Raw genomic sequence first — 26,225 nt, forward strand, 5'->3', positions numbered from 1 at the left:
GAACGAGGCTTCGAGGAAGATGGAATTTCCTGCGAGGAACGATGCCGTGAAGAATGCCGCGAGGAACGATGTGAGAACTGTGTCTAGAACCGGACCTCGAAGATCGAGGAGATTTTGCCTCAGAGACGGAAGCAGCCGATGCCAATGTATGAATAGGACTAGAAGCTGTAGATCGAAGCTCCAGAGGCTTGGAGGAGGAACCTCGATGCACTCGCAAAGACTCTGCTCCTTGCTGAGAGTGTGAGGAATCCTGTCGATGCACTCACAAAGAATCTACTCCTTGCCTTGCGTGCTTAGGAGGCAGACCAGACACTCGCAGAGACTCTGTTCCCTGCAAAGAGTGAGGCTCCAACCAGAGCATAGGAGGCGGCTCGACCTCGCAGGGGGTTGCTGGATGCCCAGGCAGGATAATAGGAAGCAGTTTAGGACCCATAATGGTAAGGTACAGAAGAAACTGCTTCTCTAAAATGGTCTGAAAAGAAGCCGGCAAGGTTGGATCCACTTCTGAAACCGGTCCACCTGCCTTGGCTGGAGGTTCCTTCGAGGTAATGTGAGTGTGCTTCGACTTAGGAGTCTTAGACACTTTAATCACCACCGGAGGAACAGACTGCTGAGTTATCTGACCTGAGGGAACAGGGGAAGATACAGCAGATGACGTCGAAGCAAGAGCCGCTGCAAACGAGGAAGGCTTGATGAGGCTCGAGGTAGAAGCAGGAGGCGCAGAAGGAGGCTCGATGGAAGACGAAGCCGGAGACGCCTTCGAAGTTGAGAGATCAGTTGAAGACTCCCATCTCGAAGAGTTTGTCTACTTGAATGCAACGACGCTTAAAAGCACAAGGCTGAAGTGTTTGGCAAGGCAGGCACGACGTGGGATGATGTTTAGGCCCCAGACACTTGAGGCAGCATCTATGAGGGTCCGTGAGAGAGATTGCGCGCCGACATTTGCTACACCTCTTAAAGCCTGTAGCAGGCTGGGACATAGGCCTAAAAACAGTCACTGCAAGGTCGAAGCTCGTGGGTTGCGGCCGAGCGGCCCGTCCCGGAGAACGGACGGATGACAAAAAAAATTATTATTTTTTTTTTTAAACTAGATAAGACAAATAAAATAAATAAAACAGCGATTCGTGAAAAAAAAAATAGCACCAACCGCGGTCGAGAGAAGGCAAAAGTGAACTAAGTTGAACGCAGAGAGTCAAAGACGGACTTCTCGGCTCCGCGGAAAACTAAGAACTGAGGAGACGTGCACTGTGCACTAGGCGGGAAGGCACTCACGCATGCGCGGTGCGGGCGACTCGAAAGTTCTAGTTTCTTCAAGCAAGTCTGCTTGTGAGGCGTCCTCATCGGGGCTCCGTCGGATGACATCACCCATACGTGAGAATACCTGCCTGCTTGTCCTGGGATAACAGTTGTTATCCAGGGACAGCAGGCAGATATTCTCACACATGGGTGAAGTCACCGACGGAGCCCCGCAGTGGACAGCCTCAAAAGCAAACTTGCTTAAAGATCTTTATAAGAGCTTCCGAGTGCTGCATCGCGCATGTGCGAATGCCTTCCTGCCCAATTAGGGGGCGCATCTCCTGTGAGGATCCTCAGTTCAGATACCTAGCTAAGAAGCCAACCAGGGGAGGTGGGTGGGTTGTGAGAATATCTGCCTGCTGTCCCTGGATAACAACTGTTACGGTAAGTAACTGTGCTTTATCCCAGGACAAGCAGGCAGCATATTCTCACACATGGACCTGGAGGCTGAGCTGAGGCAGGTATGCAAAAGCGGAAGTGTGATGGTGATGGGGGATTTCAACTACCCTGGGATAGACTGGAGTATTGGACACTCAAATTGCATAAGGGAGACCAAATTCCTGGAAACCACGAGGGACTGTTTCATGGAACAGCTGGTCACGGAACCAACACGGGGGGGGATGCCACTCTTGACCTAATCCTCAATGGGCTAGGGGGACCTGCAAAGGAGGTGGCGGTGCTAGGACCCCTAGGAAACAGCGATCACAACATGATCCAGTACAAGCTGGAAATTGGATCATCAAAGGTGAAAAGAACCACAGCGACAGCACTCAACTACAGAAAAGGGAATTATGATGGCATGAGGAAAATGGTGGGAAAGAAACTCAACGGCAGCGCAAGGAAGATGGAGTCTGTAGAAAAAGCCTAGTCCCTACTCAAGGGCACGGTGCAAGAGGCACAGAACCTGTACATCCCCAGATTCAGGAAGGGGTGCAAAAAAAACCGAGCGTGGATAACAACTGCAGTGAAAAAGGCGATAAGTGACAAGAAAGCATCGTTCAAAAAATGGAAAAAGGACCAAACAAAGGAGAACCAAAAGGAGCACAAAGAACACCAAAGAGAGTGTCACCGTGTGGTTAGGAAAGCTAAAAGAGAATATGAGGAGAGACTGGCAGGGGAACCAACAAACTTCAAATCATTCTTCAGATATGTGAAGGGGAAGCAACCGGCAAGGGAAGAAGTGGGGCCATTGGATGATGGAGACAAAAAAGGAGTGGTAAAGGAGGAAAAAGAGATAGCTGACAGGTTAAATAAGTTCTTCACGTCAGTCTTCACGAGGGAGGACACATCCAATATTCCGTAACCAGAGGACATCGTAAATGGGGATCGGGATGAAAAGCTGGTCCAACTAGAGGTAAGCCAGGAGGATGTCCTCAGGCAGATAGACAGACTAAAGAGCGACAAATCGCCAGGTCCAGACGGCATTCACCCAAGGGTACTCAAGGAACTAAGGAACTAAATAGCAGAGCCACTTCGCCAAATATGTAACCTATCCTTAAAAACTGGAGAGATCCTGGAGGATTGGAAAATTGCAAATGTCACGCCCATCTTCAAGAAGGGTTCAAGGGGGGACCCGGGAAACTACAGGCCGGTGAGCTTGACCTCGGTCCCGGGAAAGATGATGGAAGCACTGATTAAGGACAGTATCTGCGAACACATAGAAAACAATGGACAGCTAAAGTCGAGCCAACACGGCTTCTGCAAGGGTAGGTCATGCCTCACAAACTTATTGTACTTCTTTGAGGGGGTAAACAGACAGGTGGATAAAGGGGAATCCATTGGCATCATTTACCTTGACTTTCAAAAAGCCTTCGACAAGGTACCGCACGAAAGACTGCTTAAAAAGCTGTGGAAACACGGGGTGCAAGGGGAGGTCCACCAATGGATCAAAAACTGGCTGGCAGACAGGAAACAGAGGGTTGGAGTAAAGGGCCATTACTCAGACTGGCATTGGGTCACGAGCGGAGTTCCGCAGGGATCGGTGCTGGGACTGCTCCTGTTCAATATATTTATAAATGACCTGGAGGCGGGAACAAATTGCGAAGTTATTAAATTTGCGGATGACACCAAACTCTACCGCAGGGTTGAAACCATGGAAGACTGCGAAGATCTGCAAAGGGACTTAACGATGCTAGAAGAATGGGCCAAAAAATGGCAAATGAACTTTAACGTAGGGAAATGCAAGGTCATGCATGTAGGGGAAAAAGAACCCGATGTTCAGCTACAAAATGGGGGGATCACTGCTAGGGGTAAGTAACCTTGAAAGAGACCTGGGAGTGATGGTAGACACATCTTTGAAGGCGTCGGCACAGTGCGCCACAGCCTCAAGAAAAGCAAACAGAATGTTGGGTATCATTAAGAAGGGTATCACGACCAGGACAAAGGAGGTCATCCTGCCACTGTATCGTGCAATGGTGCGACCTCATCTGGAATACTGTGTCCAGTACTGGTCGCCGTACCTCAAGAAGGACATGGCGGTACTTGAGGGAGTCCAGAGAAGAGCAACTAAACTGATAAGGGGTATGGAAAACCTCTCGTATACTGACAGACTGAAAAAGCTGGGGCTGTTCTCCCTGGAAAAGCGGAGACTTAGAGGAGACATGATAGAAACCTTCAAGATCCTGAAGGGTATAGAAAAGGTAGACAAGGACAGATTTTTCAGATTATGGGGAACCACAAGTACAAGGGGGCACTCGGAGAAATTAAAAGGGGACAGGTTTAAAACAAATGCCAGAAAGTTCTTTTTCACCCAGAGGGTGGTGGATACATGGAACACGCTTCCGGAGGCTGTGATAGGCCGGAGCACGTTACAAGGCTTCAAAGAAGGTTTGGATAGGTTCCTAGAGGATAAAGGGATTGAGGGATACAGATAGGAGTAGCGGTAGGTTATAGGGATAGTCTGGGACCATTGCTCAGGCAATGGGCCTGATGGGCCACCGCAGGAGCGGACCGCTGGGCGAGATGGACCTCTGGTCTGCCTCAGCGGAGGCAACTTCTTATGTTCTTATGTTCTTATGGGTGACCTCCAAGCTAAGCATAAAGGGATGGTGGGAGAGTTGGCAATTTAAGAAAAAATATTTTGCAAAACAGATTGGCCAAAATGGCCATCCCTTCTGGGAAAAGTATCCAGACAGTAATGAGAAGTGAATGTGTGAACCGAGGACCAAGTGGCAGCCTTGCAGATTTCCTCAATAGGAGTTGATCTGAGGAAAGCTACAGATGCCGCCATAGCTCGGACTCTATGGCCCATGACTCGACCCTGTAGAGGAAGACCAGCCTGAGCATAGCAGAAAGAGATGCAAGCAGCCATCCAGTTGGAGATGGTTCGCTTTGAGATAGGACGTCCCAACTTATTCGGATCAAAAGAGATGAAAAGGTGAGGAGTTGTTCTGTGAGGTTGAGTGCGTTGCGGGTAGAAAGCCGAGGCACATTTGCAGTCCAAAGTATGGAGCGCCACTTCTCCAGGGTAAGAATGAGGCTTTGGAAAAAATACCAGCAGAACAATAGATTGATTGAGATGAAAGTCCGAAACCACTTTAGGTAAGAATTTCGGATGAGTACGGAGGACCACCTTGTCATGGTGGAAAACTGTGAAAGGTGGGTCTGCAACTAAAGCTTGTAACTCACTGACTCTTCGAGCAGACGTGAGGGCAATCAGGAAAACTGCTTTCCAAGTGAGATACTTGAGATGAGCTTTATCAAGTGGTTCAAATGGAGGTTTCATTAATTGAGCCAAAACAACATTGAGGTCCCAAACCACCGGAGGCGGTTTAAGAGGTGGATGAACATTAAAAAGTCCTTTCATAAAACGGGAAACCACGGGATGTGCAGAGAGAGGTTTTCCATCGAGAGGCTGATGAAAAGCAGCAATAACACTAAGATGGACTCGGATGGATGTAGACTGAAGTCCAGATTTCGATAAGTGAAGTAAATAGTCCAAAACAGAAGCCAAGGATGTAGACGTTGGCTCCATCTGACGTGCGGAACACCAAGCAGAAAATCTAGTCCATTTCTGGCCATAACACTATCGAGTGGATGGCTTTCTGAAGGCGAACAAAATATCTTGAACATACTGAGAGAAGTGCGAGGAGTCTGTCAGGCAGAAAGGTATCAAGCTGTTAAGTGTAGAGACTGCAGATTGGGATGAAGTAAAGATCTCTGAATCTGAGTAAGCAGAAAGGGAAAAACTGGTAGAAGTTGAGGCTCCCTGGTGCTGAGTTGAAGTAGAAGGGATTACCATGGTTGTCTGGGCCTCCGAGGAGCTATCAGAATCATGGTGGCATGTTCCGTCTTGAGTTTGACAAGAGTCCTGAGAATCAGCGGAAATGGAGGGAAGGCATAGAGAAACTAACCCGTCCAATCCAGGAGGAAAGCGTCCACCTCCAGACATTGGGGAGAGTATATTCGAGAGCAAAACTGAGGCAGCTTGTTGTTGAGGGGGGATGCAAAAAGGTCTACCTGCGGAGTTCCCCATCGAGCAAATATCTGATGCAGCATGGGGGAACTGATTGTCCATTCGTGAGGTTGCAGAAGGCGACTCAAGTTGTCCGCCAGACAGTTATGATGACCCTGAATATAGACAGCTCTGAGAAAGATGTTTCGATGAATTGCCCACTGCCATAGATTCAGAGCCTCTTGACATAGGGAGTGAGAACCCGTACCCCCTGCTTGTTGACATGGCCACCTGGTTGTCCGTCCGGACAAGCACCACCTTGTCGTGAAGAAGGTGTTGAAAAGCTTTGAGAGCATTGAAAATCGCTCTGAGTTCCAATTAATGATATGACAAAGTTGGTCCGCCGAAGTCCACAGACCCTGGGTACGGAGGCTGTCTACATGTGCCCCCCATGCGTAGGTCGACGAGTCTGTTGCGAGAACCTTCTGATGAGGGAGAATGTGGAACAGCAAACCTCTGGAAAGATTGGAAGAAAGCATCCACTAGTGGAGAGACCGCCTCAATTACTGTAATTTGTCAGGAAGGCGGGTCAGAAGCTTGTTGCCACTAAGAAGCCAGGGTCCACTGAGGAATGCAAAGATGAAGTCTGGCAAAAGGAGTCACATGAACCGTAGAAGTCATATGGCCGAGCAGAACCATCATTTGTCTTGCAGAAATGGATGGAAGATGGGACATCTGATGACAAAAGGCGAAGGAGGGTATCTCGACGTGGTGGAAGTAGAAACGCTCCGAGTTGGACAGTGTCCAGAGTAGCCCCAATTAACTGGAGAGATTGAGAGGGGGTCAACTGAGATTTTGGAAAGTTGATCTCGAACCCCAGACTTTGGAGGAACATAATTGTCTTTTGGGTCGCTGCAATAACCCCTTGAGGAGAGGGGTCTTTGATAAGCCAGTCATCCAGGTACAGGAAAACTTGAAGACCCTGAGTGCGAAGAGCTGCAGCCACCACCACCAAGCATTTCGTAAAAACTCTGGGGGAGGAGGCAAGTCCGAAAGGAAGAACTCGGTATTGGAGATGTAGATTCCCCACCTTGAATCGAAGGTATTTGCGAGAGGCTGGATGAATGGGGATATGAGTGTAAGCCTCTTTGAGTTCCAGTGAGCACATCCAATCTCCCTGAGCCATCAGGGAGTATAGGGTTGGTAACGAGAGCATCCAAAATTTCTCTTTGACCAGAAATTTGTTGAGGGCTCTGAGGTCCAGAATGGGTCACAAGTCCCCCGTCTTCTACGGAACCAAGAAGTAATGGGAATAAAAACCCAGGTTCCGTTGAGATAGAGGAATCTCCTCGACAGCTCGAAGGCGAAGAAGAGCCTGAGCTTCCTGAAGAAGAAGAGGAAGTTGCGACGAATTGGAAGGACACTCTCTTGGAGGGTGACCTGGAGGAACCTGAAGCAAGTGAAGAGAGTATCCCTCTCGCAGAATGGTCAGAACCCAAAGATCTGAAGTGATGGTTTCCCACTGGGAATAAAAATGGGAAAGACAACCTCCTATGGGCAGAAGAGAATTATGATGCTGGGAGGTTGGAGTACTCAGACTGGAAGCGTCAAAAAGACTGAGCTGGTTTAGTGGCCACAGGAGTTTGAGCCTTCTGCTGACGCTGGTGTTGCCGAGGGCGTCTAGGAGGAGGTCTTGAGAAGACTGGCGTCGTTTTCCGAGGATAACAACGTTGTGGCTGTTTATATGCCCGAGCAGGAGTCTTAGGCTTGGGCCGAATCAAAGATGCAAAAGAGCGCTCGTGTTCTGAGAGGCGCTTGGTGGCAGCTTCAATGGAGTCATCAAAAAGTTCAGTGCCTTGACAAGGTAAGTTGGCCAAACGATCTTGTAGATTGGGATCCATGTCAACAATGCATAGCCAAGCAAGGCGACGCATGGCGACTGCAAAGGCAGAGACTCTGGAGGAAAGTTCAAAAGCATCATATGAGGCCTGCAACATAAAAAGTCTCAATTGAGATAGAGTTTTGAGGATTTGCTTAAACTCTTGCAGACATGGCTTGGGAAGATCCGGATAGAATGAAGGCAACAATTTCAGAAAATGATTGAAATAGGTGGTAAAAACGTAATTATAATTAAGAATTCTGTTAGCCATCATGGAATTCTGGTACAATCTGCGTCCAAATTTGTGAGCTTTTTTCAAAGACGACTCCACCACCAAAGTCTGATGGGATAATTGAGATTTTTCAAATCCCTTGCAGGGTACAGTACAGTAACGGGAATCCAGTTTGGAAGGAATGGCTGTAATTGAATACGGAGTTTCCATGTTCCTCATGAAAGTCTGTTTGAGAATTGGAGTCATAGGCAGCCTTAGGGTCTCCTTAGGTGGATGAGGCAGCTCCATGTCGGCCAAGTATTCTGGGGTATACTTGGAATCAGAATGAAGATCCAATTGAAGGGCTTTCCCCATATCGAATACAAACTTCGCAAAAGAAGTGGACTTTGAGGTCGAGGCATCCTCTGGAGAGGGAGAGTGAGATCGAGGGACCACAGAGTAGGAAGGAGAAGCCTCTCTAGAATATTGAGACAAGGGCTCCAAGTCCAAGTGCATAGTGATTGAAGAAGCTACGCTATCTGCATGAGGTGGAGTCAGCGAGTGTTTGTGCTTCAAGCTCCTCGACGGCGAGGCCCTCGGGGTTCGAGGCATAGAATGTGTCGAGACAGGAGGGGAAGAGTCTCGCAAAGCAGGCCTCAACGGAGGAGTCCTCGATCTTGATAGACTTCGAGAAGAAGTAGTCAAGGTACCTCGAAGGCGAGACCTATGTTTCGATTTTGAGGAAGTCTCGGGATCCATCGAAGTTGGAAGCTTCTGTACCAGAGACGTCTCCTTACGAAGCTTGGAAACAGGATGCCTCGAGTGCTTCGAGCGATGCTTTGAGCGAGGCAGCGGAGACATCGACGGAGGCTCAGGTGAAGTGTCAGTAGAAGACAGTTGATGAGGCTTCCGAGACCTGCCTCGAAGTACCTCAGACAGAAGAGGCTCAGACTGCTGCCCAGGCTGGTCCACAGGAGGCAGGGTCGAGGATGGGACAAGTTGAGCCACAACTGAGGAATTTGAGTGGTCAAAATGGTCTTCAACATGTCCTCAAACATCGGCACCGAGACAAAAGGATCAGGTCTCGTAGGTGCCGCAGTGCGCTCCAAGGAGGGCGACCTCGAAGATGAGTATTCCCGATGCTTGGAGGCACGCTTAGCTGGAGGTCTCGAGGAGGCAGACAAAACCGGAGGTACGGTTTGTGAAGCCTGAGACTCTGGTGGCTTCTTAGAGACGGTACCTGAAAGAGGAACAGGAGACTTACCCATGGAAGATGACTTCAGAGGAGGAGCCGACGAGGCCTTCAAGACCGAGGATGTCGAGGTCGAGGCCCTAGCGGGTAGAACAGCAAGAGTCGAGGTCGAAGTCTTCGAGGTCGAGACCTGCGTCGAAGGTGAGGCTTTCAAACCCGAGACCGCACCCGAAGCCGATGCCTTCGAGACCGAAGTCGAGGCCTTCTCGGGCGGTTGCTCCATACTGCCCAAAAGTTGTTCAAACCGAGTACAGCGGCGACGAAAGGCCCGAGGTTGAAGAGTCAAGCAGCGATGACAATCTTCGGGGCAATGTCCGGGACCCAAACAGACCATACACCGACTATGAGGGTCGGTGATGGAAACTGCCTTGCCGCAGTGACAACAACGTATAAACCCGGTAAGAGGCCGGGACATAGAAAAAACAAAGTCCGTAGTGCTGAGCGGTTGGGCCTAGGCCCAAAGCCCGCTGACCGGACAAAAAGAAAGAAAATAAATAATTCAATAATAATTTTTTTTTTTAAACAAAAAGAAAGAGAATAAAGAGAAATGCGAGCACAGTGACCAAAATAAAAAGTCGCGGTGAAGAGAAGGCACGAAGCTGCAGAGCTGAGACGAAAAAGGTCTTCTCGGCTCCGCGGAAAACATTGAACTGAGGAACCTCACAGGAGATGCGCCCCCTAGTTTGGGCGGGCAGGCACTTGCACATGCAGCACTCGGAAGCTCTTATAAAGATCTTCAAGCAAGTTTGCTTTCATGGCTGTCCGCAGTGACATCACCCATGTGTGAGAATATGCTGCCTGCTTGTCCTGGGATAATTAAGTTACATGCACAACTTAGAAAGTGTGATTCTATAAAAGTTTGGGCCAGATTCACTAACCTGTCTGATCGGCCCGATCATGAGCAGGCAGAATAGCCAGATCAGGCAGAAGCGAGAACATGCCCGAAGGCAACACGCCACCTAAAAATATCCTGGAGGGAAAGGAGACTGCTCAGGAGAAGAACACGCCTTTTTTTTTTTTTTTTTTTAACAGACTATAAATCCTCAAGATTTTAGAGAAGGCATCTGGCTCCTGGGGCAAAGAGTCACCTTTAGATGACTTAAATTCACATATCTTAAGCTGCGGAGGGTCCGCAGCCAGGCTGACCAAAGAACCAGCTGTGCCGAGCCCTAAAAGTAATGGAGGCCACCCACCAGGCTGGCTGAGCATCTAATCACCTGCTTCTGTGGGGGCAAAACTAAATCAGTCGCTATAGCCCCCCCCCCAACTGTGTCACACGGCACATGGGGTAAAGACGTTCTAAAAGCGCTAAATTTGTACAATCTTGTCATTAATTCATAAGAGGAAACCCCAAGGACTCCATCCAAGCAGTTTCCCAGGCAAAAATCAAAGTTTTGAAGAAGCAGGGAGAAGAAGAAAAATAGATAGCTATAAATCCAAGATGGCCACCAGCATCAAATTCATGCCAAAAATGCAATTTTTTATACTTCCCAAAGTCTAAAAACAGCAATTTTTGGATTTTTCAGGAGGAGAACACAGGAGCACTATCTCCCCCCTCCATTGACCAGTATTTCTATCTCCTCCACTTACTCTCCCTCTCTCTCAATGACCAGTACTCCTATCCTCCACTACCCGCTCTCCACTGCCCTAGACCTACATCGCACTTACAGTCCCGATGCTCTGGAAACCGATGCACAAAGGGATGGGAGGGAGGGATGGATCTTAACTAGGAATTATTTTGGGGGTAGGGCACTGGCTGATATTGAGACTAATATCTAATTAACTCCTGCTCAGATTTTGAGGTATGCTGGAGAGGGAGGCAGGGTGGTTAACAGCTGGCCAGGACAGGATGTTGGAAATATCGCTCCTTTCTCGGCTCACCACTGGATCACCAGGGCTTAAGGCAGGCCTGTGGGAGGTCTGCAGTGGGTCCAGATAGGAGAGCGTGCAAACTTGAGGACCTAAATATAAACCGAGATCCCCAATTATGGGTCATTTTTGGCCCCCAAATCTCAGTTTATATTCGAGTATATACAGTAACTGATTGTCTAGCACCTACAATACAATTTAACTATGGCAGGTTGTCTAATTATGTCTTCTGCTCCTCCAATGGAGGGCACTGCCTTTACCTTTGATTTTAGTCCCAGGCCAATTTCTTTCATCCCCAGATATTCTGTCTAGTGAATAACTAAGAAAGGAGCTTGACTAGAAAGTATAAGGGGTGTATGCCTCAAAATTAGGGGCCCTTTTACCAAAGTGTTGTGAAATCAGGTTTATTGTATTGTGTATTTTCTCCACGTTAAGCCCAGATTTAACATGGCATTCTTTTAGGGTTTGTTTTTTTCTTTTAAATATTTGCAGGTCAAGTTCTCATGAGACCTGCTAAACATTAGTGCAGGAATATATTATCCAGCTACCACGCGCTATTCATAATGCACTAATCAGATTGCATGGGAATGCCCACTTTCTCCCATGACATTTAAAAATATTATTGCACACTAACTGGTAAAATACTGCAAAATATTTTAATAAATTTTGTGGCAGCCCATTCTTGTATGCTAATCTTGCATTAAGACCTTAGTACCCCCTAAGTATTTTAGTTATTAAAAAAAAAACAAAAAAAAAACCTTAGACATGCTTACTTTTATTGTGCACATGGAAATGTGAAAAATAAATTAAACTAATAAAATGGCAACCTAGTTTCCTTAATAATTGCCAGTCACTGGAATGTGTTGTCTCCTGTACACAACCAGCAATGCAACATCTGAGCCCGAGGCCTTGCTGCAATATCCAAAAATGGACAGGTTAAAAAGGAGTATGGTATGAGTCACAACGGCAGTAGCAAAAGGGATTGGGACTTGTATACCACCTTTTTGTAGTTATACAATCACATTCAAACAGTCTTGTTCACCTTATTTTTTTCATATATTATTCATATGATATATTTTACAAATTTTCATAACCTGGTTATTTTCATTGATTGGTCTTTGTTACACAACTGTAGTTGATATAAATAATACAAAAAAAAGATGAAAAGTATGATATGACTTACCATTGTAAATGGGCTGACCATTTTAGGTTTTAATGGTTTTTCCTTGCCTTTTTCTTTCCTGCAAGGTAAATAATTAAAAAAAAATTGGCCATAAGGTAATAAAGCAACCAGGTAAAGCAGACCTATCCTTCTTGAGCAAGACACACTCAATACCAGGCTGTCATTTTCCTCTTCTCTATCACAGTCATATCCCAGTGGTGGGTTCTATTGGTAAGCATTGAAGGTGTGAAGGCCAATTTTGCAGGTCTAGATCAGAAATGGAACATCCAACTGAACATGGAGGCTGTTAAAAATATACTGGTATTTTCTTACACATGCAGGAATATCACCCGTTTTATATACACTGCAAAGAAAAGTAGCATTGCTTGGAGCATTAAATGTTTCAGTGCTATTTTTTGACACTTACATATGCAAGTGCTAGATTTTACTAAATTGCACTTACATTATTAAAAAGCTGAGCTCCAAAACCCTATTGTTTAGATTTTTCAGGTGTTTTTGAACACCGCAGAAATAAGCACAATTGTCCCCTCATTCACTTCTCCAAAGCCCTGGTCCAAACAAGCAATTTGGTTTCACCTAAGTTTAATTCGAATAAGGTGGAGAAGCTAATGAAAAATATTTTAAAATACACAGGGTCGTTATTCAAAGGGTTTAACTGGGCAGGAATTAATTGGGTATTAGTCTCAATATCAGCCAGTGCCCTACCACAAAAATAAGCCCTAGTTAAGATCCCTCCCTCCCATCCCTTTGTGCACCAAAACCTCACCGACCCTCCACTGTGCTATACCTATCCCTCTTTCCCATCCCTTTGTGCACCGGAACCCCACCGACCCTCCACTGTGCTATATCTATCCCTCCTTCCCATCCCTTTGTGCACCAAAACTTCACCGACCCTCCACTGTGCTATACCTATCCCTCTTTCCCATCCCTTTGTGCACCGGAACCCCACCGACCCTCCACTGTGCTATACTTATCCCTCCTTCCCATCCCTTTGTGCACCGGAACCTCACCGACCCTCCACTGTGCTATACCTATCCTTCCTTCCCATCCCTTTGTGCACCGGAACCTCACCGACCCTCCACTGTGCTATACCTATCCCTCCTTCCCATCCCTTTGTGCACCGGAACCTCACCGACCCTCCACTGTGCTATACCTATCCCTCCTTCCCATCCCTTTGTGCACCTGAACCTCATCGACCTCCTTACATACCTCCGAAGCCTCAAAAACAGTGGCAATGTTCGCAGCCTACTCCACCGAGGCCTTCCCTCTGCCGCTTCATCAGTGATGCGGCAGAGGAAAGGCCCTGGCAGGGAAGGCTGCGAACTCACAAAGCAGCCCGTTCAGAGCGCTGCCACCACTGCAGTTTTGGAGGCTTCAGTCTTCCCAAAACCATCCCTGTGTTCATTAAATGTCAGAGCTGCAAATATGGGGAAAAAAAATTCCCTATCTAGGAAGTGAAACAGATCCTGTAAGGTAAGAAAAGGCTTCAACCCTTCACCTTCCAAAACCTGCTGAAATCTCACCACCCCCTCCTGTTCCCATATCAAAAACTTCTGCCTATCTATTCCACTTCCAAATTGAGGCTCCCTACTTATGGGTGCCAGCGTGGAAATCCTTTCACATGCACCCTAATGCTTCTGAACTTTAGACCAGATAGATAGCAAATGATTAGAAAAGGGATCCACAAGGATCTCCATAATGGGGCAAAAAATATTGTTCAACTAAGGTAGCTGGATTCTCTGCCTCAATTTCTCAGTCAAATGAAATTCGCAGCTGAGCTGCCCAATAATACCAATGCAAATTAGGCACCACTGTGGACTCCCCTAGAGAATTTTCTACACTAACCATGGGTGTTTCCCCCTCCAAAAAAATAAAAGGAACAAAAAAGATCGCTGTAAGCCTTGTATAGTTCTCCTAGGTACCCCTATGTGCAGTGTTTGAAATAAAAATAAAAAGAAGGGTGTGCAAGAGTAAGAGGTAGGGTTACCAGACGTCCAGGAAAACCTGGATATGTCCTCTTTTCAGAGGAATGTCCAGGCTCCTGGACAGACTTTCCAAAACTTAGCAGTTCAGCTGGAGGGCCTCTGATGATCCACAGATGATGAGACACACATTGGCTCATACTCCAGGCCCTCCAAATGCAGTCAGAGCTTATTGGGGAAGAGAAAAGGCTTTGTGGGAGCAGGGCTTGAGGCAGAAATAGGTGGGACTGGGGCAGAATGGGGTGGGGTAAAGTGTCCAGGGTTTTCTGGACTAAAATATGGTAACCCTAGTAAGAGGTTCTCTCTCATTAGTGTTACCCTTTCACCGGGCAAGAGGGGGCGCTGGCCCATTAGAGGGTAAACTACAGGGTCCAGGATGCACTGAACTATGTAGCTCAGAGCTCAACTCTCATCCAGCAGGTGGCGCCAAACTGCTGGAACAGGCATGGGGTAGGACTCAGGCAGGAAAAAATTCATATACTCAGGGGATCATTCAGAGAGGTCCAAGAGTGAGAGGAGGCTTCCATAGTTAGAGGCTGATACAAGCCTTGAGAAACAGACTATCCAGGAGAGGTCCCTGTGGAAGAAGTCCCTGAGAGAGAAAGGACATGAGCTGATACTGAGCTCTGGAAACAGACTAAAATACTTGAGGGACCAGTGAAACAGATGTGTATGGAGAAGGGCTGTTTATTTTGAATGAAGAAACTGCTTCCCCTGAGCGTGTGAGTGAACAGACTCAGAGTAAAAAAAACAAACAAACATTTTCCTTATACTTTTCACAGAAGTTAGTGCAGTTTGTGTGAAGATGAACAAGGGGGTTCCTAGAAAACCCAGCCAGTATCTCCCACAATGGGGTAATACACTCATTTTGAGAACCAAGATGCAGCCCTAGCAAGAGAGCAATAGCCCTCTCCAAATATCTAGAGTTTATGTTTGGACTAATATATTCAAATAAATAAAGCCAAAAAGATCTGAAAGATCCCGAAGACACCAAGGAAGGACAGCAAGGTAAGGATGCCAACAAATAACACAGCTAAATAACCAAACAAGTACATAAAAGCAAAAACACAGCAGACGCAGAGAGCACATACATACAAAACAGCAGGACACACGCAAACTGCTGACTTAAAGTAGGAACATCAGCACTAACCAACACAGAACACCACAACACTAGTCAACATTAGACAAACGCGGCACATTAGGATTGCATACAGGGAAAAAACATATAACTAGGGAATAGAGAAGTAACAAGCAACAGGTACAGAACAGAACACACACTCACACAAGCAAAAAGGTACCAGTGAAATAAAAGAGAGTACTCCAAAAAGGCGGACAGCAATGGAAGCAGAGGGAACCCAGAAGATGAGCTTTCCAGTATTCTGCACAGACTGTAATATGTATGACTACCTCCCCTCGGGGAGGCAGTCATATGTATGCGGTCTGTGTCAGGAGCTGAAAAGCTTTAAGAAGGAAGTTAGGCAACTGAAGGACAGGATACAGGAACTGGAAGGACTTTACATCGCAGAAGACCAAATCAAGACAGCTGAAGACTTCATGAGAGAGAGACACATCGAGGAAGAAGTCAGGGAGCTCGAGGAGTTCATTGAGGAGGCCTACAAGAGGAGGGTGGAAGAACACAAACATCAGAGGAAAGATGAAGATACACCCACATGGAATGGAGAACAAGAGGAAGAAGACTCCAAGGAAGAAACCCACAGAGGAATCTCACAGGAAGAGGAGGCAAGGTCTTGCCGATGCCTAGAAGAAGAAGCAACACAGCACACTGAGGACATAGACCTGCGACCAAAGCGAAAACTGAAGAAGGGAAAGTCTGCGATCTTAGTGGGAGACTCAATCCTAAGGCAAGTACATAGCCACATAGCAGGAGGGAGAGAGGATCGACTAGTGACCTGCCTCCCAGGAGTGAGAACAAAAGACATCGTCGACAAAATTGAAAAGATCATAGAAGGAGCAGAGAAGGAAGAGGAGACTACAGTGATGATCCACATTGGGACAAATGATATCAGCAGGAGAAACTACAGTAGAAATGCACTGATAGAACAGTTCAAGATTCTGGGAAGGAAGTTGAAGATGAGGACTCAGAAGATAGCGTTTTCAGAGATTCTACCAGTACCAAGGACAGATGTGAAGAGGCAGACAGAACTACAATCAATAAATGCATGGATGAGGAGATGGTGTGAGGAAGATGGCTTCCACTTCGTGAGGAATTGGACATCGTTTTGGGGCAAGAGCAAGCTCTTCAGGAGAGATGGACTGCACCTAAGTGCGGCAGGAACTAGACTTCTAGCAAACAAGGAATAGAGCAGGCTTTAAACTAAGAAGAAGGGGAAAGCAGACAGTTGACCCAAGTGTCGACGATTCGGCAGAAGGTATCCCGAGAGGATACTGAGTGCGAAAAATGCTGGGAAGACACAATGGACAAAAAACAAGAGTTGACAGATCAAGAAGAGGATGATAAGAAGATCGTAGCACAGGAAAAGAAAATGAAGACAAAAAAATACCAGGACTTAAATTGCATGTATACTAATGCAAGGAGCCTAAGGAATAAAATGGGAGAACTAGAAGTCATGGCCAATAAAGAGAACCTAGATATCATTGGGGTCTCTGAAACATGGTGGAATGAAGAAAACAAATGGGACATAGCACTGCCGGGGTACAAACTCTTTTCGCGAAGACAGGTCAGGTCAGAAAGGAGGAGGAATAGCCCTATACATAAAAGAAAACATACACTCAACCAGAATGGACACAGTAGCGACGACCAACAAATTGGAATCATTATGGGTTAAAATACCGGGAAGGAAAGGGCCTGAGATAAAGATGGGCCTGTACTATCATCCACCTGGGCAAACCAAAGCAAACGATAGGAGTAGAGGTAGGTTATAGGGATAGGAGTAGAGGTAGGTTATAGAAATAGTCAGGGACCACTGCTCAGGCAATAGGCCTGATGGGCCGCTGCGGGAGTGGACCGCTGGGCGAGATGGACCTCTGGTCTGCCTCAGCGGAGGCAACTTCTTGTGTTCTTATGTAAAAGCCGAGATGAAGCGAGAATGCAAAAGCGGTAACACGATTATTAGGGAGACTTCAACTATCCCGGGATAGACTGGAGTCTTGGAAACTCACAATGCTCTAGGGAAACCAGATTCCTGGAGGCTATACAGGACTGCTTCATGGAGCAGCTTGTCAGAGAACCGATGAGAGGGAATGCCACTCTGGATCTAATCCTTAAGAGGACCTGCAAAGGAAGTGGAAGTAGTGGGACCATTGGGAAACAGCGATCACAATATGATCAAGTTCAAAATTGAAGTAGGAATATCGGAGGGAAAGAGAACTACAGCGATAACTTTTAACTTCAAGAAAGGAAAATACGAAGCGATGAGAGCAATGGTAAGGAAGAAACTTAGGAACAGCTCAAAGAAATTGCAGACTGTAGAGCAAGCCTGGTCTTTAGTCAAGGACACGGTGAGCGAGGTGCAAAATCTATATATCCCCAAGTTTAGAAAAGGGTGCAAAAAGAGCCGAGCAAAAGACCTGGCATGGATAACTAAAGAAGTGAAGAAAGCGATAAGAGATAAGAAAAATTCATTCCGGAAATGGAAAAAGGACAAAACCGGGGAGAACTGGAAAGAACACAGGAAGCATCAAAAAGAATGTCACCTCGTGGTTAGAAGAGCAAAAAGAGAATATGAAGAGAGGCTAGTTAGGTAAGCACGAAATTTCAAACTGTTCTTCAGATATGTTAAAGGGAAGTAGCCGGCAAGGGAGGAGATGGGACCGCTGGATGATGGAGATAGGAAAGGAGTGGTGAAGGAGGAAAAGGAAGTGGTGGATAGACTAAACATGTTCTTTTCGTCAGTATTTACAAAAGAGGACACATCCAACGTTCTGGAACCTGAAAAAATCTTCAAAGGAGATCAAGCAGAAAAATTAACATCCATGGAGGTGAGTCCTGAAGACGTACACAAGCAGATATAGATTAAAAACTGACAAATCTCCGAGCCCAGATGGAATCCACCCTAGGGTATTGAAAGAACTAAAGGAGGAAATAGCAGAACTACTACAGCAGGTTTGTAATCTATCCCTGGAAACAGGCGTGATCCCAGAAGATTGGAAGATAGCTAATGTTACGCCCATCTTTAAAAAAGGATTGAGAGGTACAGACCGGTAAGTTTGACTTCGGTTCCGGGGAAAATGGCGGAAGCACTGATAAAAGACAGCATCGATGAGCATCTAGAAAGGAATAAACTGATGAAAACAAGCCAACATGGCTTCTGCAAGGGAAGATTGTGCCTAACGAACTTATTGCGCTTCTTTGAAGGAATTAACAAACAGATGAACAAAGGGGACCCCATAGACATCGTATACTTAGATTTTCAAAAAGCCTTTGACAAGGTACCCCTTGAAAGCCTACTATGGAAATTGAAGAACCATGGGGTGGAAGGTGACTTACATAGATGGATCAAAAATTGGTTGGTGGGTAGAAAGCAAAGGGTGGGAGTGAAGGACCACTACTCGGACTGGAGGAGGGTCACGAGTGGTGTTCCGCATGGGTCGGTAATCGGACTGTTGCTGTTCAATGTATTTATAAATGATCTAGAAACAGGGACGAAGTGCGAAGTAATAAAATTCACAGACGACATCAGACTATTTAGTGGAGTTAGGACTAAAGAGGACTGCGAAGATTTACAAAGGGACTTGAACAAACTAGGAGAGTGGGTGACGAGATGGCAGATGAAGTTCAATGTAAAGAAATGTAAAGTCTTGCATGTAGGAAACAGAAACTCGAAGTACAGCTATATGATGGGAGGGCTGTTAATGGGGGAAGAGTACCCAAGAAAGGGACTTGGGGGTAATGGTGGACAAGACAATGAAGCCGTCGGCACAGTGCGCAGCGGCCGCTAAGAAGGCGAATAGAATGCTAGGTACTATCAAGAAAAGGTATTACAACTTGAACGAAATAAGTTATCCTGCCGTTGTATCGGGCGATGGTGCGCCCGCATCTGGAGTACTGCGTCCAATATTGGTCGCCGTACCTTAAAGATATGGCGATACTCGAGAGGGTTCAGAAAAGAGCGACAAGATTGATAAAAGGTATGGAAAACCTTTCATACGCTGAAAGATTGGAGAAACTGGGGCTCTTTTCCCTGGAGAAGCGGAGACTTAGAGGGGACATGATAGAGACTTACAAGATCATGAAGGGCATAGAGAAAGTGGAGAGGGACAGATTCTTCAAACTTTCGAAAACTACAAGAACGAGAGGCCATTCGGAAAAATTAAGAGGGGACAGATTCAGAACCAGTGCTAGGAAGTTCTTCACCCAAAGGGTGGTGGACACCTGGAATGCGCTTCCAGAGGGCATGATAGGACAGAGTATGGTATTGGGGTTAGAAGGGATTAGACAATTTCCTGAAGGAAAGGGGATAGATAGAGGATCACTACACAGGTCCTGGACCCGATAGGCTGCCACGTGAGCGGACTGCTGGGCATGATGGACCTCTGGTCTGACCCAGCAGAGTCACTGTTTATGTTCTTATATTCTTATGTTCTTATCATTATACTTGATGGAGCAATACTAGGGCATTATAACATTTTCATCTCTGTTTTCCATTCCTTTCCTGATAATTCTTAACATTCTTATGTAGTATTTTTCTTAGTAGTAACGGCTTCTCCTGTTTATTGATAGCCCACTTTACCTCCCCATAACAGTGGACTAAGGGGGGTATTCATCAAGCATTCACTAACGATTAGCATGTGCTAAACACTAAGATATCCATTACATTCCTATGGGGTGTCTTAGCATTTAGCGCATGCTAAATCGGTTAGTGCCTGTGAGAAATTCAGGGGTTTCCCTCACTGAAGCTGCAGTTATACCCTTGGGCAGAAGAGGGCATTAGACAAATCTGAATGCACTGAGCTTTGCGATTCAGTTCTGAAACCCATTAAGGAAGTAATATAGTTTTGGGATTTAGAGGGGCAAGGCTAGGGCAGGGTGAAAGATATATGCCTAGCTCAGAGTTATTTGGGAGAGGTCCCTGAGAGAGAAGGTCCACTAGAGAACCCTTCTCTAGCTGTGGGTTGAGGAGAACCCTGGGAAGTCAAGAAATCTGGCAAGGACTGTTAGAAGAGCTGACAGTGCGAGACTTTTGGTACATGGCTGGCTAAGGTAATAATAATAATAACTTTATTTTTATATACCACCAAAGCCATAGTAGTTCGAGGCAGTTTACAGTACAGTAGAGGGTTTAAGGGTTCTTGGTTACAAATCGGTTGAACAGGTTTGTTTTTATTAGTTTTCTGAAGTTAAGGTAGGATGAGGAGAGTTTGATGAAGCTGCCTAGCCAGTTGTTTTGTTGACTTGCTTGGAAGGCTAGCGTTCTGTTTAGGAATTTTTGTATTGGCAGGTTTTTATTGAAGGGTGGCTGAACAAACGTATTCTACGTGTGGGTCTGGTGGAACAATCGAATTTAAAGTGGGAGACCAGGTATAGCGGGGCCATGCCAAGGACAGATTTGAAACAAAGGCAGGAAAATTTGAATAGCACTCTTGCTTCTAGTGGTAGCCAATGAAGTTTTTGGTAGTAGGGGGTTATGTGGTCCCATATTTTTATGCCGAAAATCAGTCGCACTGAAGAATTTTGTATGATTCGGAGTCTATGTAAGGTTTTCTTGAGGGACCCCAGATAGATGATATTACAGTAGTCGAGTAGGCTCAAGATGGAGAATTGTACCAGTAAGAAAAAGGATGCTGCATCGAAATACTTTCTGATGGTTCTGAGTTTCCATAGTGTCGAGAAACCTTTTTTGATCAGTGACTCTTGTGTGAGTATCTAGAGTGAGGTAACGGTCTAGCGTCACACCCAGGATTTTTATGGAATCGACAATGGGGAAGGTTTGTCCATTCAGGGAAATTGAAGTGTCTTTAATTTTGTCATTTGGGCTCGACAGGAAGAATTTGGTTTTTTCAGAGTTGAGTTTCAGTCTAAACTCAGTCATCCATGATTCAATATGATTCAGTGTTGATGATAGTTGGTTCTTCAATTCTGGAGTCAGGTTTGTTAGAGGATGGATTATGTTGATGTCATCAGCATAGATGTAAAATTTGATTTTTAATTTTTGCAATAGGGCCGCCAATGAGGCAAGGTAAATGTTGAAAAGGGTGGGGGATAGAGGGGAGCCCTAAGGGACTCCACATGGGTTTGCCCAGCAGGGGGATAGATTGTTATCGATATGGACTTGGTAGGACCGTTTAGTCAGGAAACCTTGGAACCATTTCAGTACATTGCCGGAGAGTCCAATTGATTCTAAGCAGTCAGTTAGGATGGCATGATCGACTAAGTCGAAGGCACTACTCAAGTCTAGCTGAAGGATCAGTGCACTGGAGCCTTGGCCGAATAGGTTCAGGAGGGAATCCAGCAGTGAAGCAATAACTGTTTCCGTGCTGAACCCGGAAAGAAAACCAGATTGGTTGTCATGCAGTATGCTGAATTTGTCGAGGTACGATACTAAATCCTGGTTTACCAGGTCTTCCATCAGCTTTACAAAAAGGGGGATGTTAGCAATGGGCCTGTAGTTAGAGGTCAACTTAATGGATTCCTTGGGATTTTTTGTAATCGGTGTGATTAGTATCTTACCTAACTCCTTGGGAAATGTGCCAGACAGCAAAAGGGAGGAGAGCCGATCGTGTAGCTTAGCTTTGAAGGCGACTGGAGCGGCTTTCATGACGTTAGGTGAGCAGTTGTCTAATCTGCAATACGAATCGGCATATTTTGAGTAGAGTTTGCAGAATTGGTTCCAGGTGGGGATAGATAAGTCGCTCCAGAGCATGTCTACCCTGGGTTCGTCGGTGTGTTAGGTGACAGAGTAGTTCAAGTGGTTGGTTGAGGAGGTCGGTAGGTTGGATCTTAGGTTGTTGATTTTGTAGTTGAAGAATTCAGCCAAAGCATTGGCTGATGGCAGGGAGTCTGTCATGATGCGGGAAAAGGTCTGTATATCATAAAGGTTGTTAACTAGATTAAATAGAGACTTAGTGTTGGTGTTGGGGAAAGTTTATTTTTTGTGCGTAAAAATTTGTGCATTTTGTAGTTATAAGTTTTTGTATTCTTTTAACTTTAGTCTCCAAATTGTTCTTTCGTTATCTCCTGATTTTAGCCATTGTCTTTCCAGTTTTCGTAGTTCTCGTTTCGCAGTTCCTAGTTCAGTGTCAAACCAGCCATCTAGGTTTTTATTTCTCATTTTTCTTAATTTGATGGGAGCCATTTTGTCTAGAATTTGTGTGCTTGTGTTGGTCCAGGAGTCTACAGAGAGAGAGTCTGAGTCTGTCGAGATCTCGTAGTGTGACCAGAATTCAGTTGGGTTAACCAGGCCTCTGGAAGCTGTCATTTTCCTGGTTCTTTTTGCCCCTTTGGGCTTGGTAGGGGTACGTTTGGCTTGCCAGTTGAGTTGGAAATTACATAGGCGGTGGTTAGACCATAGGGAGTCGGTCCAGGTGGTTTGGTGCCAGAGCATTTTAGGGTGGGCTAGGTCTTTGGAGAAAAAGGTAACTAGATCAAGTTGGTGTCCTTTTTGGTGGGTTCTTTCTGGGGGTGGTACAAAGAAGTCTAGGGAAGCGATAAAGGATAGCAATTCTTTAGTGTCGCCTTGTTCACCCTGCTCTAGGTGGATGTTCAGATCACCAGTCAGTAGGTTGTAGGGGCCAGCTGTAGAGTTCGTGAGGAGGTATTCGAAGAATGTATCCTTAGCTGTGGGCCATTTCTTGGGAGGGATGTAAAATAGTGTGATGATTAAGCCTTCTTCTAATTGGTCTGACCTGAGCTTACAAGAGATGATTTCGAGATCTACTGAGGACTTCGAAGATAAGACGGAGGATTCAAATGAGTCTTTTATAATGATGGCTAAGCCACCCCCTCTTCCCTTGTTTCTGGACTGGGAAATGATGGTGAACCCAGGTGGGAGGCACGCTCGTATGATGATGTCGCTGTCGGAGACCAGCCATGTCTCAGTCAGCAGGACGAAGTCAGGATTGGCCTCTTCGAGCCAATCTTTCACCAATTGTGCCTTGTTCCTTAAAGATCTAATATTTAGGTAGAAACCTTGGATCGTTTGAAAATGTGGGGAGTCAGTAGTTATTGTGTAGGGGATTTTCCTCAGTCTCCGCGGGTTTTTGCAGGAAGGTCTGTTAGATCTACGAGAGGGGGGGAATGATTGGTATTTGGAAAGGGCCCGTTTCAGAACAGTCATGTAGGAAGTAGTGGGCAGGTCTCTGGGTTTCTAAGTTGGCGTGAAGGGTTCTTGTGAGGATTGGGATAGGAGTGAAGTAAAGGGCATCGGCCGACCTGCTTTTGTAGCAGTACCAGTAAAATATGAGAGATAGTAGTAAATGCTGGTATACCGAGGCCATTTTATTGTGAGATTGTAGTTGGTCAAGCTTGCAAATGCTTATCGGATTTTCTAGTCAGTTGATTAGGCATGCAAGTAAGCTAAACATGTAAGTACTTATCAGGATTATTTTGGGGTTTTTTTTTTACAATAGGTTACACATGCAGTTGGTTAAACATGCGAATACTTATCCGGGGGTGGGGGGGGGACTTCGGATTAGGTGATCTGGTGCTGGTGGAGGTTCTCACACCCGTTGATAGGCCGTCTTGATCAGAGTCTGGCTGTAGGGATGAAGAAGCAGTGGTGTTGGGATCTACTTCTTCCTTTGCTCCACTTCGCTCGAGTTAAGATTCTTCCCGCTGGTCGGGGGGGCGGAGCAGGCTGGTTCACACGCCCTGCTGGGGGGTTGGTTAGAATCGAGGCTCTGTGGAGATGGCCTGGTTCGTGGAGAGGCAGCTGGAGATGGCCTGGTCTGCCGAGCCCTTAAGAGAGCTGGAAGGCGGGCCAGGTGCCGAAACGGCAGCTGGGGGCAGGGCAAACCGTCGAGTACGATGCATCCTTATTATACTGAGGATTGTGGACTATGTGTAGGTCTGGCTGGGACCAGACTTTGAACCTTGCTTAAGAAAAATTGTTTATCCTTGAGCTGAGAAAGAGTCTGTACTTTTAATTTTTTTTAAAAACCAATTATACTTGCAAGAATACCCAGGCTTTATGAGTGAGCACAGGGTCCAGGAAAACCCGAACTGGACTCTGCCACTTTGCCCCTTGATGATTTCTCCCCAAAACTGTCTATAGTTAATTCCTTGAATATTTACTTTTATATTTAATATGGGCATATTGCTATCCAAAGTGCTCTTTGTGTAAATTTTCAAATTTTACAAATAAAAAAATTTTAAAAAATCACATATAAAATTAACATTTTTAAAATAAAATTATAGGTGCATGATCCAAACATAACGTGACCATTTATTTTTATCATCAAAACGGGACATCTATTAATTGCCAGTCCTGCCCCCAATCCCGCCCCCAATTCTTACATTCATTTTTCATATACACATATCTTAATACGGTAATTCATAATGGTAATCATAAAATTAAAAAAAAAACAAAACAAACAAAGCACACTATATACAGAGAAAATGTTAATTATTTATATTTTGGGGGTTTCAAAGATGTCAAGGCAGATGACACCTCAGAACTATAGAAAAATAGACAAATATAGTGCAAAATATAGACAGATATAATTTTCAAAACTGACACATTTTGATCACTAAATAGAAAACAAAATCATTTTTCCTACCTTTGCTGTCTGGTGATTTCATGAGTCTCTGGTTGCATTTCCTTCTGACTGTGCATCCTTTCTTTCATTTCTTTCTTTCTGCACTCAGGCCCAACAATTGTCCCTTTCTGTTCCCTCCCTCCTTCCTTCCTATGTCCTTAGTGCCTCCAGTGCCTCCTTCTTATGTTCTTAGTGCCCCTTCCTGTGTCCTTAGTGCCCCCAGTGCCTCCTTCCTATATCTTTAGTGCTCCTTCCCATGTCCTTAGTGCCCCTTCCCATGTCCCCCTCACTGCCTTCCAGCCTTTGTCCCACCCCCCTTCCCCAAAGCCTGCCTGCCTCCCTCCCTCCAGCGCCTGATTCAACCACCCCCCCCAGGTCTCCTACCGCTGCTTGCCAGCTTCTCTCCTTACCTCCTTCCAGTGCTGATTTAACCCCTCCCCCCGGTCCGCAGCCGCCGGGGCGGACTGCCGGGCGGGATGGACCTATGGTCTGACCCGGCGGAGGCACTGCTTATGTTCTTATGTTCTTATGCTTGCTGCCCAGAAGCCTTCTTCCTGACGTCAATTCCGACGTCGGAGAGGAAGTTCCGGACCATCCAGGCAGCGATTGGCTGGCCCAGAACTTCCTCTCCGATGTCAGAATTGACGTCAGGAAGAAAGCTTCTAAGCTGCAAGCAGTGGCTGCAGACTGTGGGGACAACAGGACAGGGGATCCAAAAACGGGAGGGTCCCATTCAAAACAGGATTCTGGAAGACTGGAAAGTGGCGAATGTTACGCCGATCTTCAAGAAAGGTTCGAGGGGAGATCCGGGAAACTACAGGCCGGTGAGTCTGATCTCGGTACAGGGAAAGATGGTAGAGGCACTGATAAAGGATCGCATCGTTGACCACCTTGATGGACACAATCTGATGAGAACCAGCCAGCACGGCTTCACAAAGGAAGATCTTGCTTGATGAACTTGCTGCACTTTTTCGAGGGAGTTAACAGGCAGATAGACAAAGGTGACCCGGTCGACATTGTATATCTGGATTTTCAGAAAGCGTTTGACAAGGTCCCGCATGAACGACTACTTCAAAAAAATTGCAAGCCATGGGATTGAGGGTGAAATACACACATGGATCAAAAATTGGTTAGCAGATAGAAAGCAAAGAGTGGGGGGTGAATGGACAATACTTGGACTGGAAAAGCGTCACCAGTGGAGTGCCGCAGAGTTCGGTGCTTGGGCCTGTGCTCGACAACATATTTATAAATGACCTGAAAATTGGAACGACGATTAAATTTTCAGATGATACGAAGTTATTCAGCGTAGTAAAGACGCAGGAGGATGCTGAACATCAGAAACTGCAACACCAGTGGGTTGGTGAGATTATTTATGCATCTGGGACCACTCGTAGTGCGGGAGTAGCCATTTTGATTAGCAAAACTGTACCGGTCTCTGAGCAGGATCCGTAAGGGCGGTTTGTTTTAGCACGTCTTAATATTCAGG

At 46.0% G+C, this 26,225-nt stretch overlaps 1 protein-coding gene across 1 annotated transcript in view; it reads right to left on the bottom strand.

The window, feature by feature from the left end:
• ABCB1 (ATP binding cassette subfamily B member 1) overlaps positions 1 to 26,225 on the bottom strand; it is a 356,266-nt gene that overhangs the window by 299,766 nt on the left and 30,275 nt on the right. Inside the window, exon 3 of the mRNA XM_033931220.1 lies at positions 12,084 to 12,141. Within this exon, the coding sequence (XP_033787111.1) occupies positions 12,084 to 12,141 (58 nt within the window). The remainder of the gene's footprint in view (positions 1 to 12,083; positions 12,142 to 26,225) is intronic.

Source organism: Geotrypetes seraphini, chromosome 2 (assembly GCF_902459505.1).
Source record: "Geotrypetes seraphini chromosome 2, aGeoSer1.1, whole genome shotgun sequence".
Classification (NCBI taxonomy): Eukaryota; Metazoa; Chordata; class Amphibia; order Gymnophiona; family Dermophiidae; genus Geotrypetes; species Geotrypetes seraphini.